The sequence below is a fragment of the Euleptes europaea genome, chromosome 11 (assembly GCF_029931775.1).
Source record: "Euleptes europaea isolate rEulEur1 chromosome 11, rEulEur1.hap1, whole genome shotgun sequence".
NCBI classification, from domain to species: Eukaryota; Metazoa; Chordata; class Lepidosauria; order Squamata; family Sphaerodactylidae; genus Euleptes; species Euleptes europaea.
Window position 1 is genome coordinate 20,835,289 of NC_079322.1, and position 16,616 is coordinate 20,851,904.

The 16,616-nt window shown below is 44.1% G+C and overlaps 1 protein-coding gene across 1 annotated transcript in view; it reads left to right on the forward strand.

The window, feature by feature from the left end:
• The first annotated feature begins 4,990 nt into the window (after nucleotides 1-4,990).
• Nucleotides 4,991-16,616, forward strand: part of VPS41 (VPS41 subunit of HOPS complex) — a 180,497-nt gene continuing 168,871 nt past the window's right edge. The window contains exon 1 of the mRNA XM_056857621.1: nucleotides 4,991-5,034. Coding sequence (XP_056713599.1) covers nucleotides 5,017-5,034 — 18 coding nt within the window. The 5' untranslated portion in view covers nucleotides 4,991-5,016. The remainder of the gene's footprint in view (nucleotides 5,035-16,616) is intronic.

Below are 16,616 nucleotides of genomic sequence, written 5' to 3' on the forward strand. Positions count from 1 at the left end.
GGGAAGGGACCCTTTTGTTCTCTGCGTTCAGTCACCCTCTCTCCCATGTCCGTTTGGAGGTGAGCCACATATAAAAAAAAATAGTTCTTCCACTATCACGTCTAGTTAGATCCTGAAACTGATGCTAATTAAAAAATTGGCAAAAGAAGCCTGTTAATTGCTCTCTTGGTGCATTGGTGTATTGACTACACATTTCATGTGCAAGGGGATAGGTGGTAGGAAGTGTCCAGCCTGAACCCCATCTTCAATAGAGTACCATACTTGCATAACAATGCTGAGGCAAGGTCCAGGAAACATCCAATGACTGTTTCTACTGGTGGCCGAGTAGGGGGTTGGAGATGATCTCATTGCTGCTATGAAGATCTCAGATGTTACCTCAAGTGAGGCTGAAGATGCAGTGCTGGATCTTCTATTTAGTACACTTTAAAAACCTGCCCTGGCTCCAAGGAGCTCAAAGCAATGTACATGGTTGGTAGCACTCCACTGGCAACCTCTGGGAGAACTGGGATGGTAAAAACTGTGGAAACCAGTGTCGTGATGCCGTGACACCACTTCCAGTTGCATACCTAGAACTGATGTTAGGGCATCACTGATGCTCTATGAATTCCCCAAATATATATGGTAAAAACCATAGAGATTTAGGACATTCCTAGAGCATTACATAGCACTGTGATGTAATATCTGGGTATGCAATCGGAAGTGATATCATGACATTGTGCAATCCTGGTTTGTACCCTATTTTTGCCCTCATTGCTCTGTTGAACAGTGGCAGTACCCTGGAACATGGTCATGGGAGGTTGGTTGTGGCAGGCAACCTAGGGTTGCCAGGTCCTGCTAGGCCACTGGAGTAGGTAGGGTTGCCAGCTCCAGGGGTTTTGGGGTGGAGCCTGAGGAGGGAGGGGTTTGGGAAGGGGAGGGACTTCAAGACCATAGCATCCAATTGCCAAAGTGGCCATTTTCTCCAGGTGAACTGATCTCTATCGGCTGGAGATCAGTTGTAATAGCAGGAGATCTCCAGCTACTACCTGGAGGTTGGCAACCCTATGCACAATGCCAGGGAGTCCACCCTCCAAAATATCCATTTTCTCCAGGGGAACTGATTTGTGTAGTCTGGAGATGAAGTATAATTCCGGGGGCTCCCCAGACCCCACTTTAGGTTCTCCCCTCCTCCATTTTATTTTACTTAAATACCGGTATATGTGTTTGTGAGCATGTTTCCCACTTCTCTTCTGATCAACAGGATGCAAAGAGATCTACATCATTTAGAGCCAGGGAAAATCTCATTTCACAGAAATACAATATCAATGAAAAGAATAGGCCAGTACCCATCATATTGACAGACCTCCACTCAGGAGGTACCAAAACCATGTCAGAAATGCTCCACTTCTTTCAGGATATAATCTTTGACCGTCTCCACCAATAATTTCTGTTTGCCAAAACACAAACTCTTTAGTAGGTAGAAGGCAAAGTATTTCTGTTTACATATGTGTCAAAAGGAAAACAAAATCAAACCTTTTTCAGAGGAACATACAAATGAGTTTTGACTGTGATCTATTTAACATGAATAGCTACATCAACACAGGCTAAGACAGGAAGAAGCAGAAAAGGAACAGATACTAATAAAACATCTAAATGGCATGCAAGTGGAGGAAAAACACCATATTCTGAATCCTTAAACAGAGAACAAAGTGACAGTAAACCAAATCTTTCAACTATGTTTATGTACAATTAAACTTTGATAATTCCTACTGAGATCACTATACTACCGTTTACCTGACAGGATTACTGTGTTTTAAGAGTTGTTATTCCTTGCTAGTGATTTGTACTGTGAGGACATATTTTATAAGTTGGGTTGCCAACCTCCAGGTGGCAGCTGGCAATCTCCTGGGATTTCAAATGATCTCCAGGCAACACAGATGAACTCACCTGGAAAAAAATGGCTGCTTTGGAAGGTGGACTCTATGGCATTATACCCATTGAAGTCTGTCCCCTCCCCAAACCCCACCCTCCTGAGATTCCACCCCCCAACTCTCCAGGTATTTCCCAACCAGGGGCTGGCAACCCCATTTATAAGACATTTTAACATCTGCTCGGGTTGGCATAGGGTTGCCAACTCCGGATTGGGAAATTCTTGGAAGTTTGGGGGAAGGCAGGGTTTGTGGAGGGGAGCAACCTCAGTTGGTATAATGCCATCCTCCAAAACAGCCATTTTTCTCCAGGGGAACTGATCTCTGTGGTCTGGAGATCAGTGGTAATTCTGGGAGTTCTCCAGGCCCCACCTTGAGGTTGACCACCCTAGGTGGGGAGTAATGCGTAACATAAAATTATAAGCAACAATTTCATATTGTTTTTGTTATTTTTAGGCTATTTATTTAGCCATTTTTACCCTTTGCTATTCCTCCAATGGGAAGCTAAGTCAATACCAGAATACAATTTAAATAGTGACCCCAGTCACAGTTCTTCTTCTTCTTCTTCAAAGTGGCCTTTTTCTCCAGGTGTACTCATCTCTGTCACCTGGAGATCTCTTGTAATAGCAGGCGATCTCCAACCACCACCTGGAGGTTGGCAACCATAGCACCAAATTTCCAGGAGTTTCCCAAGCTAGAGCTGGCAACCCTCCCAGCCATCAGCAGGACATAGGGGGATTGGTTTGGCCCTGGCTGGGGAAGGGGGCGGGAATTGGTTGGTGTGACAAAATACCTTGAACTGCTCCTGTTGTAATTTAGTAGTTTAAAACAGGCAAAGAAGAAGAAGAGTTGATTTTTATTTGCTGACTTTCTCTACCACTTAAGGGAGACTCAAACCGGCTTACAATCATCTTCCCCTCCCCACAACAGACACCCTGTGAGGTAGGTGGGGCTGAGAGAGCTCTAAGAGAGCTGTAACTTACCCAAGGTCACCCAGCTGGCTACGTGTGTAGGAGTGGGGAAACAAATCAAGTTCACCAGATTAGGGTCCGCCACTCATGTGGAGGAGTGGGGAAACCAACCCTGTTCTCCAGATCAGACTCCACCGCTCCACACCACTGCTCTTAACCACTACACCACGCTGGCAGAGACAACAGGATTCTTAACATTAGGTTTTATTCTTCTGTCCCTTTTACAAGTTCTGTTTTCAATTTGATTTCAATTTCAGTACCTTTATTGGCATACTATCGAGCAATACAAGTTCTGTTCTACTTTCTCTGCCATCATTTTTCCTAATTTCTACTCTGCTTTCGCTTTCTGTATAGAGGGTAGGGTTGCCAACCTCCAGGTGATGCAGGGTTGCCAGGTCTGGGTCAGGAAATGGCTGCTTTGGAGGATGGACTCTTATGGAGATGAACTGTAATAGTGGGAGATCCCCAGGTGCCACCTGGAGGTTGGCAAACCTCAAAAGTCCTAAGAATCAGAAAAAGACCTGGCGAAACTTACAGCTTTGATAAATCAGAATGATAATGAATAATTTTGGGGGAAATGGAGGCTTGGAGAATTTATTGTGAAAATTACTTTTTAACGGGACCATTTAAAAGATACTCATTGATCTAATCCCTTATTCATAGTTTGTGTTAACTTTTATATTAGGTATTGATTTAATAATGTTGGATATGATAAGAATTGATAAATTAAAATAATATTGGGATTAGTCCTGTTAGCAAAAGATTATACAATTTAATTTAAGACGGAAGAGGGAGAGGGGGGGAAGTCATTTGATAGTCAAATTAGAATAATATTTGTTATTTTCTTTATTATTATTACTATATTGTTTTTTATGGATATATCAACTGAAGAAAAATAAATAAATAAATAAATACATATATTTAAAAAAGAAAAAGACTTGTTGGGTCGTTTTGTACATGTTAGTACCTAGTTACTGCCTAAGGCTGCAATCGTATGCACTCATTAAATAGGACTTACTTATGAATGAATATGCATACCTAGGGCTGGATTTTTATTAGAAGTAAAACGGTGGGGGGGCGGGGCGGCTACGTCAGCCACACTGAGCTCTTTGGAAGGCTAAAAATATGACAGATTTGCCACATCCCTATTAAGACTAACGTGTGTGTGTTAAGTGCCGTCATGTTGCTTCCGACTCATGGCAACCCTATGAATGAAAGTCCTCCAAAATGTCCTATCGTTTTGTACATGTTAGTACCTAGTTACTGCCTAAGGCTATATATCAAAGATAGGACTATATATATATACACACTATATCTATATCTATACATACACACACACAATCTATATCTATATATACACACTATATATACACACACACACTATATATATATATATATATAATATATATATATATAATATATATATATATATATATATATACACACACACACACACACATATATACATACATATATATATACACACACAATATATGTACTATATACACACACACACACACACACATATAAGATAGGACTCTATATCCTATATATCAGATAGGACTATATATATACTATATATAGCTACACACACACTATATATACACACTATATATATACACATACATCTATACACACACTATATATATATACTATATACACACACACTATATGTACTATATATATATATATACATATATATATACACACACTATACACACACGTGTGTGTGTGTGTGTGTGTGTATATATATATATGTATATATATATATATATATAGTGTGTGTGTGTGTATGCACACACACTATATGTACTATATATGTATATATACATATATACACACACTATATATAGTGTGTGTATATATAGATATAGATATATAAAAGATAGGACTATATATCCTATATACCAAAGATAGGACTAACGGGACTGATCGCAATCCCGAGAAGGGGTCCCGCTGACTCCGCAAGGACTTCCCACCTTTCCACTTCGCCCTGAATTCCCTCCCCTCCAAAGCTCCTTTCAACCTTCTCGCGTCAACAGGGCAACAGAGGGCTTCGCGCGAAACTGGGGACGGAAACTACATTACCCAGAAGCCCTTTACTTCCGGGCGTGCTCATATGATCAATCAGCGGCGCTATGGCGGAAGCAGAGAAGGTAAAGCCTGCAGTTGTGCAACGGAGCCTTGTTGCAAACTGCGCGCTTTTAAGGATCGCGGGCGTCGCACCCGAAAGGGTTGCCAGAGGGAGGTGGGCGAGGGCATATGCGTGTTTTAAGGGGGGGGCAACCTAAAGGAGGAGGCTAGAGAAAGCAGGACCAGGGACATTTTTAGTGGGGTGGGGGTGGGGGAAGCAAACGGTGGAAAAGGGGAAAGAGCCCCGAACTGTGGCTCTTTGGAGAACAGGGAGAGTCAAGTGATGAGAAAGAGGATCTGTGGGAGCGAGCAGGAAAGGATTGCGAGAGGGACGAGGGGAAGGGGCTGTTCGTTGCTTGATGGTTGCAGGCGTTGGTCAAAGGAAAGCTATAGGGGGCATCCATTGGAGCTGTGTGCTAGGAAGCAATAAGGCATCTCACTGCAAAGGTGGGGCTGTAATGAAGCCTGGTCCACACTCGAAATCAGCTGTCCCAAGACTGTTCCAGGTTCGCTCTCCCCCTAAGCCTTTTTCTCCTATGGATTTCATTGTTACCAACAGCCTAAATCCTTCATCAAAACCAGTTAGTTCCATTGAAATTGACGTGGTAATTAAAGCCCAGATACTTTGACCTAGTCGGTTTGTTGATTGGTGTGTAAATTTTCAGTGGGCTTAATTGGGGGATTTAACCCTAAAGCTTCTGTCAGCTGCGGCAGGGCTTAGCCCTGGAGCACATCAAATAAAATAGTATTGTTGCTGTTACGGATGGACGGTGTGATTCTAAGTATGTAAATCCTTCAGCCTGCGTGGTGTAGTGGTTAAGAGCGGTGGCTTGGAGCAGTGGGCTCTGATCTGGAGGACGGGGTTTGATTCCCCCACTCCTCCACATGTGCGGTGGACGCTCATCTGGCAAACTGGATTTGCTTCCCCACTCCTCCACATGAAGCCAGCTGGGTGACCTTGGGCTAGTCACACTCTCTCAGCCCCACCTGCCTCACAGGGTGTCTGTTGTGGGGAGGGAAGGAGATTGTAAGCCAGTTTGAGTCTCTCTTAAGTGGTAGAGAAAGTTGGCATATATAAACCAACTCTTCTTCCTCTTCCTCCTCCAATGGGGCATGCTTGCTAATGATTGTGGGTTAGGGTGTTGCTTGAGTGTGCCTTTTCATGTCCATTCAGAATCTTTCCCCCCTACTAAGTATCTATAGCCAACGTGTGGGATCAATGTGAGATGTTCCAAACAGAGGCCTTGATGATGGCAAGATTCAGCCCTGCCTTACCATCTTATTTTTAAAATTTCTGCTCAGATTCAAGTACTTTTGCTGGCTTGGGCAATGAATTGTTTTAAAATGAAATTATTAATAAATGCCAATGACACATTTTTCGCTTCTAACAAAGTAGCTCGTTCTCTTCTGCAGACTGTTTTTTTTTTATTGGGGTGGGGGAGGTTCTAAATATGCCATCAGCTTATCAGGGTGGCTTTTGGGACCTTTGAGAAGGATGAAAAAGATCTCCCCTGAGTGTCAGCCTACTGAGTGGCGGGTCATCTGTCTCCTCACAATCTAATTTCGTGTGAGGAATATTATTGAAATTAAGAGACTTTGATCATTCCTGGAAGCCAGTAGGAGCAAAGGGTACCATTGATGACAATTTATGTACTTCATTTATAGCTGGCCTTTCTCTCTGAGTCTTCAGGCAGAGTCACAGAATAAGACAAGGCAGTCAAATAGCACAAGACAGCCAACAAACAACGCAATAGGGCTGGATCACAAACATTATAAACAGTGCAAAAACAAGTATCAGACATGATCCATCATAAATAGTGCAACAATTGAATCACAAATGTACAAAATAATGCAGTAAGAGCAAGGTTACCATTGCAATTAGAGCAAGATAAAACATAGAGTAAACAGTGGGATAGACTACAATCCTGCAACCATTATAAAAGTACCCTCCATTTTTTTTTAAATATTGTAAAAAGATTCACTTAAATCGGTGTGATTTACATTTGGTTAACTGTGGTTGGGACTGGACTGTTAAACTGAGATCTGGACCACAATGGAAAGAAGCTGCGTTAAAATAAGTAGGTGCCTTCTAAGTAAGAATGCAGTCTTGCGCATATTCACAGTGCAGTCCTCTGCAGAGTTACTCCTGTCGATAAAGTTAATGTGCTTAGACTGGAAAAACTCTGCAGAGAAGAAGAAGAGGGAAGAAAGGAGGTTGAGGGGGGACATGATTGCTCTCTTTTGAGTATTTGAAGGGCTGTCACTTAGTGGAGAGCAGGGAGCTGTTCCTTTGGCAGCAGAGGATAGGACTCCGAATGACGGGTTTAAATTGTGGGCAGAAAGGTACCGGCTGGATATTAGGAAAAAAATTTTTTTACAGTAAGAGTTGTTCGACAGCGGAATCAGCTACCTAGGGAGGTGGTGAGCTCCCCCCTCACTGGCAGTCTTTAAGCAGAGTCTGGACAAGCACTTGTCAGGGGTGCTCTAGGCTGATCCTGCATTGAGCAGGGGGTTGGACGAGATGGCCTGTATGACCCCTTCCAACTCTATGATTCTAGGATTGCACTGTTAGGTTCATTTATGTTACTGTATTTCTACTCCAATAAGAGCACACAAGGATGGCTCACAAAAATAAAAGAAAGTCAACTGTCACCAATATAATATACTTTTTAATTTCCTAGGGTTCAGACCAGAATACGTTGGGGTGATTTTCTGGGTCACCAGAGCTTTTTATCCTACAGTTGGCATTTCTTCCTGTAGTTCTTAGAGTCTGCCCCCTTGCATACACGTAAGAGCCTTCATCCTCGACATCCAAGACCTGCTCACCCCAAATTCTACAATCCCACCTTTTAAACAATAAAACTGAAATAGGCATGCATAATTAGAATATGCTAATTCCCCTAGGATCGCAGATTTTAGGCTTTGTGTAATGTATAAATCTTGTCCCAATTGGTCAGAGTTTTGAACTAGCCTAGCCTACCTCACAGGGTTGTTGTGAGGATAAAATGGAGGGGAGGGAACAGTGTGAACCACTTCGGGTTCCCACATTAGGTTGAACGGTGGAGTATAAAGAAAGTAAATAAAATTAAATAAATTCAGAGATATCCAGGAGAAAAGCCCTGTCATCTTTCGGTACGTGACCATTTGGGGAAAAGCAGCTGAAATCAATGGGACCAATGTTTATGTAAACATGGACAAAGTCAGGCTATAAATGGTTGTAGCTCTCTGTGTCAGGTTCCAAAGGAAGTGAGCTCTGCCTCACACTTTGGTGGGGTTAAATTTTGTTCGCTTTGATGGTGCCTCCAGACTCCTGTTTTATATTGCTGCTACAGACTAATAGGATTCCCCATATGGAATTATAATTAGTTCAGCTATATCTTTCTACTGCTCTGATTGGGTCAGGTTATCTTGCTTTACACTTTCCTTGGTTAGACCTGATTTTATCTTAATCCTACCCAGCCTGTCTATCCACAGTGGTGGTCATCTGCTCCCAGTAGATTGGTTACTCTTTTTGATTGGAACTTGTTTTAAACTGGCCTCTGTTTTAAACTGGGGTATAAAAACCAAATCTTTTTCTTATATTGAATCAGAGAATTGGTCTGACTGGTAGCTGGCCTCCAGGGTGTCACACCAAGGTCTTTCACATCACCTAATACCTGATCCTTTTAACTGGAGATTGAACCTGGGACCTTCTGCATGCAAAGCAGATATTCTACAACTGAGCCACGGCATCTCCCTAAGATCTATTGTGCTGTGTGATGACTTTTAAAGATGTTTGCCTTCGGTTCTTTCTTTAGAGAGAGAAGCAACTTTTCACCAATTCATAACAGAACCAGCGTGGAATCGTGGTTACAGTATAGGACTAGGATCTAGAAACCGGTTCAAATCCCCACTCTGCCATAAAGCTTGAGCCAGTGACCTTGGCCAATTGCTTTGTCTCCACCTAACTTACAATATTCTTGTGGGGATAAATTGCAGGAAGGAGAGTCACACTGCCCAGACTGGTGGCAGATTCTCCTATTGGGAGAACTTGGGAACCTTGATAGTGTCTCATGCCAAGTATTGTTTTGGGGTGGGACTTTCTTTCATGTTTCTTTTTTCTAAATAAATAAACAAGCAGCAGCCTCTAAATACTATGCTGTCATGGATAATCTCATTTGACTATTAATCTGCAGATTTGCTTGGAAATTTAAATGTTGTACAGGCCGTCCTTCAGAGCCAGTGTGGTACAGTGGTTAAGAGCGGTGGTTTGGAGTGGTGGACTCTGACCTGGAGAACTGGATTTGATTCCCCACTCCTCCACAGGAGCGGTGGAGGCGAATCTGGCAAACTGGATTTGTGTCCCCACCCCTACACACAAAGCCAGCTGGGTGACCTTGGGCTAGTCACACTCTCTCAGCCCCACCTACCTCACAGGGTGTGTTGTGGGGAGGGGGAGGGAAGGTGACTGTAAGCCGGTTTGAGTGTCCCTTAGGTGGTAGAGAAAATCAGCGTATAAAAACCAGCTTTTCTTCTTTGGTCTTTAGGTGCTGTTGTTAGCAGTGTTACACCTTTCTAAGCCCACTGAGTTCAGCAGATTGAAAAGGGTATGATTCTGCTTAGGATGACACTGCCAGTGACTGAAGCTATCCGCTAAATCAGGGGTGTCAAACATACAGACCGGGGGCCGAATCCACCCCCTCGAGAGCTCTTATCAAGCCAGTGAGGCAGCCACCCCCCCCTCCAGTCCTGAGCTAGGCTGGCAAGGCATGACCCATCCGGACCAAGTGATATTTCATATCCTCCCTCGTAACAAATGAGTTCGACACCCTTGAGCTAAATCTTGTAAAGGCACAAGGCCCGGTCTCTCAAGACAACTGGCCCAAAATTCAAACACCTGTATCTGCTCCCCATTTGATTCCTTCCCACCCATCTTGTTGTGCTGATGTTTCTCCTTTGTTATGTCCCAGTCACTGGCTTTGTGTTTAATTCGTTTAATCCGTTGTGTTTAATTCTCTTTACGCTTTGTCTCCTCCGTCTCTCTTTTCTCTTGGCTGTCCTTCCTGTGACTACCGTACTTCTGTTACTTGCCTTTGCCCTTCCCCTCTGGGGGACTTTTTCTCTGAAGCCCCTTACTCTCCTTCCTTGCGAATATGTAAGCAGTTTTTGAAAGACTCAAATCTGTGGTCTGCCTTTCCTTCTTTTTTATGACTCTTCCCTTATGGCCTTGCCTTTTTTTATGTAAAGGTTAACCTGTGTACAAGGTTCTTTCTTAAGAACAGCACCCAGTTCTTAAAATGATTTAGGTTTTTTTTTAAAAACCTGCTTTTCAAAAATGCGGTTCTGCACTCTTAATTGACTTAAAGATTTTGCAGAAAACAGTTCAGTTAACAGTTCAGTCATGTATTCTCCCTTTAGGGGAAAAAAAATGTCGTGGCAAAGTTTAAGTCCACAGGAACTGTTCCCTAGAGATTTCTTTTCCTTCTCTTGAGAATTGAGTCCTGTTTTAGTTCTTCTTTTTTTGGTAGCTGGGGAAAACAAAAAAACAATAGTTTGAAAAGCTCTGAAACTCTTTTTTTTTTTTTTAAGGTTAGTTTTTCAAAATCCCAACAGGAAAGGTTTAAGGTAGGATTTTGGGGACGTGTGGGGAACTGGCGGTAATATTGAGGCAGAGTGACAGGTGTCACAGTTGACTGCTGCTTGCTGTCTGTCACGGTTCGCATGAGGATCAAAGGCGTAGCCATGGGAGGAAAAGAAATTTCCCTTTGACTGGGAGAGGAATATTGTACTGGAAGACAAACAAAGCAAACGGCTGGGCCATTTGGAAAAAAAAAACCTCTGGATGTATTTTTTCTGCTGCTTCACAGAAATCCTGTTTCTTCATTTTGTTATCTGTATTCAAACGCCAGAGAGTACTAATACTGTTGCCCAGGGACGCGGTTAATATAGTGTTTTGTATTTGGTGCAGGCATAGTGCTAGCTCCCTGGAAAATTCGGTTTGCAAATCAAGGCTCATGAATACTGACTTCCTTCCCGTGTCTTTTGGTGGCATTAGCCGTGATTTCACATTGCGGCTGCACTGAAACAAGAACAGCCTGTCGTGATTGTGACCAGGAATTGGAAGGTGTTTGCAAATCACAGTTGGTAGGGACCTTGGGGCTGTGTTTGGTTGGCCATGGTTTGCGTTGGTGTCCCTGTAATACAAAGCCATGGATAACAAGGCTGGGGGAAGGAAATTGCTCTGGAGAGATGGAGAATGTGAGTTTATGAAATTGACTCCCTATTTGCAAACCAGGGTTTGCGGGGAGCCAGTACTGTCTCTGAACACAGCCCTGGTGTAGCAATTATTTAATTCACTTATTCCGAGGGTTGGCAACCTCCAGGTACTAACTGGAGATCTCCTGCTATTACAACTGATCTACAGCCACTAAAGATCAGTTCACCTGGAGAAAATGGCCGCTTTGGCCATTGGACTCTGTGGCATTGAAGTCCCTCCCCTCCCCAAACCCCGCCCTCCTCAGGCTCCGCCCCAAAACCCTCCTGCTGGTGGCGAAGAGGGACCCGGCAACCCTATTTATTCCCCACCCTTCTCCCCCATGGGGACTCAAAGTGGCTTTAGATTCTGCTCCTCCATTTTATCCTCCCAACAACCCTGTGAGGGAAGTTAGGCTGGGAGTGTGACTGGCTCAGGCTCCCCCTGGGAGCTTCCATGGCACAAGTGGGGATTCAGACCCCAGTCTCCCAGACACTAGCCCCCCCTCTTAACCACTACACCACCCTGGCTCTCATATATTAGAATTTGGGGGCACTCCCTGAAGTTGATGGGCAATAGATTCAGTATGGACCAAAGGAAATGCTGCGCTCATTGAGGAATTCAGCTGTGGAATTTACTGCTGGTGGCCATGAGAGTGGATGGCTTATGAGAAGGCATTCGGCAGATTCATGAAGCAGAGGTCCATCAGTGGCTACTAGCCATGGAGGCTAAAGGCAGCATACACATTCAGAGGCAGTAGATTAGTATCTGTTTGAAGAGTAAAAAGCTTGATAAGCAACAAAGAAAAGTCCAGCTGGAGTACAGGAAAGTTACTTGCAATGCAATTAATTACCTGGGACTGCTAGAGATAAACAACAGCAACAACAATTAAAATTAAACTAAAATGAGATAAAATAAAGGCTAAACCTCTGGCAAGAGAACATAACACAGCAGCGTGCTGGTCGCCATCTTTGGAGCCTTGAAGAAGAGTTGGTTTTTATATGCCGACTTACTCTACCACTTAAGGGAGACTCAAACCGGCTTACAATCACCTTCCCTTCCCCTCCCCACAACAGACACCCTGTGAGGTAAGTGGGGCTGAGAGAGTGTGACTAGCCCAAGGTCACCCTGCTGGCTTCATGTGTAGGGGTGGTGAAACCAATCCAGTTCACCAGATTAGCCTCTGCCACTCATGTGGAGGAGTGGGAAATTGAACCCGGTTCTCCAGATCAGAGACCACCGCTTCAAACCACCGCTCTTAACCACTACACCATGCTGGCTCTTGTACAAGGAAACGAAGCTTGTACAAGGAAACTAACCTTCAGAGGCAGTACTACATGGGATGCCAGTGCTAGAAGACAATGTCAGGGGAAGGCCCTGGCCTCTTGTTTGTTGGCCCTAAAAGGCAGCTAGTTGGCCACTGCGAGAATCAAGGTGCTGGACTAGATGGACCACCGGTCTGATCCAGCAGAGCTCTTCTCGTGTGTGTTTTTTTTTGCCCTACCTTTCCACCATGGGGCTCAGGGTGGTATATATAGTTCCCTACCCCCATTTTATCCTCAGCAACCCTGTGAGGTAGGTTAGGCTGAGCAAAGGTGAATGGCCCAAGGCAACCCTGTGAGGTTCATGACAGAGTGGGGTTTTTGCACTAGGATCTCCCAGGTCATGGGCTAGCACACTGGATTCATTATGGCTGAGGAAGTGTGGAATCCACCTTCAAAAATGGGTTCCACAGGAACCTTGTTCCATGAGGTATCATCCAAAAACTTGCTCAAGGTGTAAGCAGTACTAATGGCGTGTCTCCGTTCTTTTCCCGTATTGCGGCAGTTATTCATCTTAGTGTCAAAATATTACCTCATACGATCTGAAATGCCTTCTCGCTTGTGCAGGCTTTGTTTCTATCATGCTGCTGTTAAAATGCTTACGCTCACTGTCAGCACATTAGTTGTAACCTTTTATTGCTATTGATAACCGTAAATACGTTAAGTAAATCTTCATTTTGCTGACCTCTTGGAGGAGGCATGGCATCAGCAGATTTTTGCCACTGGACAGGTGAGAGATTAGCAAGAGGAGACTCAATTTCTTTTGTGTGTGTGTGCGCGCACCGCGCACACATGTGACAGTAAGATTCATTGCCTTGTAAGAAAGATGTTTTACAGTCACACTTTCTTTGATGGCTTGAGAAATGTAGGAGCAAGAATAATGTTTATTTTTTAAAAAATGTGCATCCTTCCCAGCGTTCTTCTTGAATGGATTTAATTTTCTTAATCCTTTAAAAAGGAAGTCCACAATCTAAGCCTTTCATGTAAAATAGCCTAGCCCATGTGAACTGTAATAGCTAAAAAGAGGGAAGTGTCCGAAATAATTAAAAAAACACAACCAACAGATACCAAATAGTACCCTGACCTAGATGGCCCAGGCTATCCTGATCTCGTCATATCTCAGAAGCTAAGCAGGGTTGGCGCTGGTTAGTATTTGAGTGGGGGAGCACCAAGTCTAGGGTTGCTGCTCAGAGACAGGCAATAGCTAACCACTTCTGAACGCCTCTTTCCTTAAAAACCCTTCAGCAGGGGTATCATCCATAAGGCCCGAGGGTCAGATCCGGCCCCTTGAGAGCTGTTATCCAGCCCGCAAGCCAGCCAGGGCAGTCCCCCACTCTCAATCTGGGCTGGCGAAGCATGGCTCGGCCCCCACCAAATGACATTTATGTCATATCCGGCCCTCGTAACAATTGAGTTTGACACCCCTACCCAACAGGGACACCATAAGTTGGCTGAGATTTGATGGCACTTTCCACCACCACCATATCAAACAGCATCTGATGAAGTGAAGTCTGATTCACAAAAACTTAGAAGAAGAAGAGTTGGTTTTTATACGCTGACTTTCTCTACCACTTAAGGAAGAATCAAACCGGCTTACAATCACCTTCTCTTCCCCTCCCCACAACAGACACCCTGTGAGGTAGGTGGGGCTGAGAGAGTGTGACTAGCCCAAGGTCATGCAGCTGGCTTCATGTGGAGGAGTGGGGAAACAAATCCCGTTCACCAGATTAGCGTCCACCGCTCATGTGGAGGAGTGGGGAATCAAACCGGCTTCTCCAGATCAGAGTCCACCGCTCCAAACCACAATTAAACCACGACACCACGCTGGCTACATTTATGCTGGAATAAGTTTTGTTAGTCTTTAACGTGTCATTCGACTCCATTATATCAAGCAATCTCTAGTTTTTTAAAGGAGTTGGGTACCAAGGTTCTGATATGCCTGTATTATTGTATTAATTCCCAATGCCAATAATACAGTAGGAGGTTGAGAGTTCAAAGCAGTCTGTTTATTAGGCCCAATATACACACCGGGTGAAAACTGCCCAAATGCGCAGGACAATTCACACACACATCAAAGGATTGCAAGCATGAATATAGACTTCGATAATGGGTGGTTACATAGGCGTAATACACACGTAAAGACCCAAATGCCCAATACTTGGGACCCCCAAATTAGCATAACCTATTACAGAATTGCAGGCGGTTACAGAGAAAGTGATGATCTCATGCTCACTAATGAGCAAGAAGACCCTACAGTGTCAGGTGCTTTTCTGTTTGATCCTAAGTTACTGCAGTTCTTCTTATCTTGGACCCTGGCAGCTGCCAAGGCTTAACTAAGAGGTTTCCTAGCTGGTTCTTATCTCTGAAAAACCAGCTTATGCAAGCATAGGCCATCTATGGCTTCTTTGATTAGCTTCTAACTAAGGAGTAACAGTGGGCCTCTTATACTTGAGGCCTGTAACATATGCAAGTGCTTGGTGTAACTATACAAGCCAACTCTAATATGCTGAGTGTGGCATGTTCCTGAGTGCAGATATACTTTATTGAGTACAAAGAATATATTTCAAATCAAAGAATACATTTCCAATACATTGTTGTGGTACAGGCGAGGAGCGAGGGCTGTAAGCGTAGTCTGGGGAACAGTCCAAGGTCATTCACAGTGAAGGCAGAGTCCGAGATATCAATACAGGCAAGGGAAGTCCAAAGCGTTAGTCAGAGCCAGTCCAAGAAGTCAGGATACCAGGAATCCAATGGATAGCAGGGAAACAAGGCAGGTACTCAAGGAGGTTGGTGACAAGTTGCTTGCACAACAGCCAAGCCTAACTGATGGCTTAAATCCCTTCCCCTGCTGCTGTAGCAGCCAGCTGATGCTGATGAGGCTGAGTTCACAGGTGGTGCTTCAGCCCTGCTCTTCCTCATCACTGCTACTGGGGAGGTTCCTCTGTAAAGCCTTCAGCCTAGCACTTTGCCGTCTCTGCTGCATTGCCAGACGGACCTGTTTTCTCCTCTGCTCCAGTGGCCCTGGCGAGGCCTCTGGAGACACTGCATGTTGCAAGGTGTCAGGTCCAACTGGAGTCCTTGAGCTGGCTGGCTGCAGACATGGTGAGTCATCCCCTGACCTTCGCTGATCCTCCCCTCCGGCAGGCTGTAGGCCCTGTGGTTGTTCCTGTGGGACTTCTGCCTGAGGATGTCCCTCTTCGTCAGAGGAGGTCTCTGCAGGCTGACTCATGACATACATTTCCCTTATCATATAATGATTTCAGGCGTTACAGTTCCATTCTGTTAAAGGCTGAGCAGCGATACTCGCTCAGTGGCTCGGGAGCCACATGTGGCTCTTTGACTCGCCACCTGCGATTCTGCTGGGCAGTGTTCCCCACTGCGGCATCTACCCCATGTTTCAGGAAAGTGGGCGAGGTTAAATCCCGGTGGGGATTGTAGTTGGCAGGTGATTCCCACTTAGCACAGAGAGATGTTTTAACTTGTTGGGAATTAATCTACGAGTTGTGTCTCTGCCAGGATTACAAAAAGAGTTCAATGTTGGCGTTTCGTTTACATTGAGTCAGGGGGACGGTGCTAGCCCCTTGGCAAGTGTTGATGGTCAGATCAAGAGCTGTTGGGCATGTGATGCGTCAGTTGAACTGCTTCAGTTGAACTGCCGTTTTGGTGAAGAAGTGACCTCTTTTCATTTCTTCCTCTAGTAGATACTGTTATCTATATTCTTTACTATGTTTTAAGCCTTAGAACGTGTTAGCCTCGTGCTGGCAAGAATTTAGGAAATGAATTGTAGATATGAGTTATTAATTTATATTTCAAGTTTATCCTCTTTTTGATATAGCAAACCTCTATATTTACTGAAAGAAAGCAATGCGTCTTGAACTTCGTGTGTGTCTAATTTATGATCCACAGGATCACGATTTATCGCAATATATCTCAACAAAATTACTCTGTCTCTTGCAACACTGAAGTTCAACTTGAAGGGGACTTTTAATGTAGGCATGCATTTATCTTTTAACGTCCAACCTAATCGAGAGTTCTGGAGAACCCGAAAGCT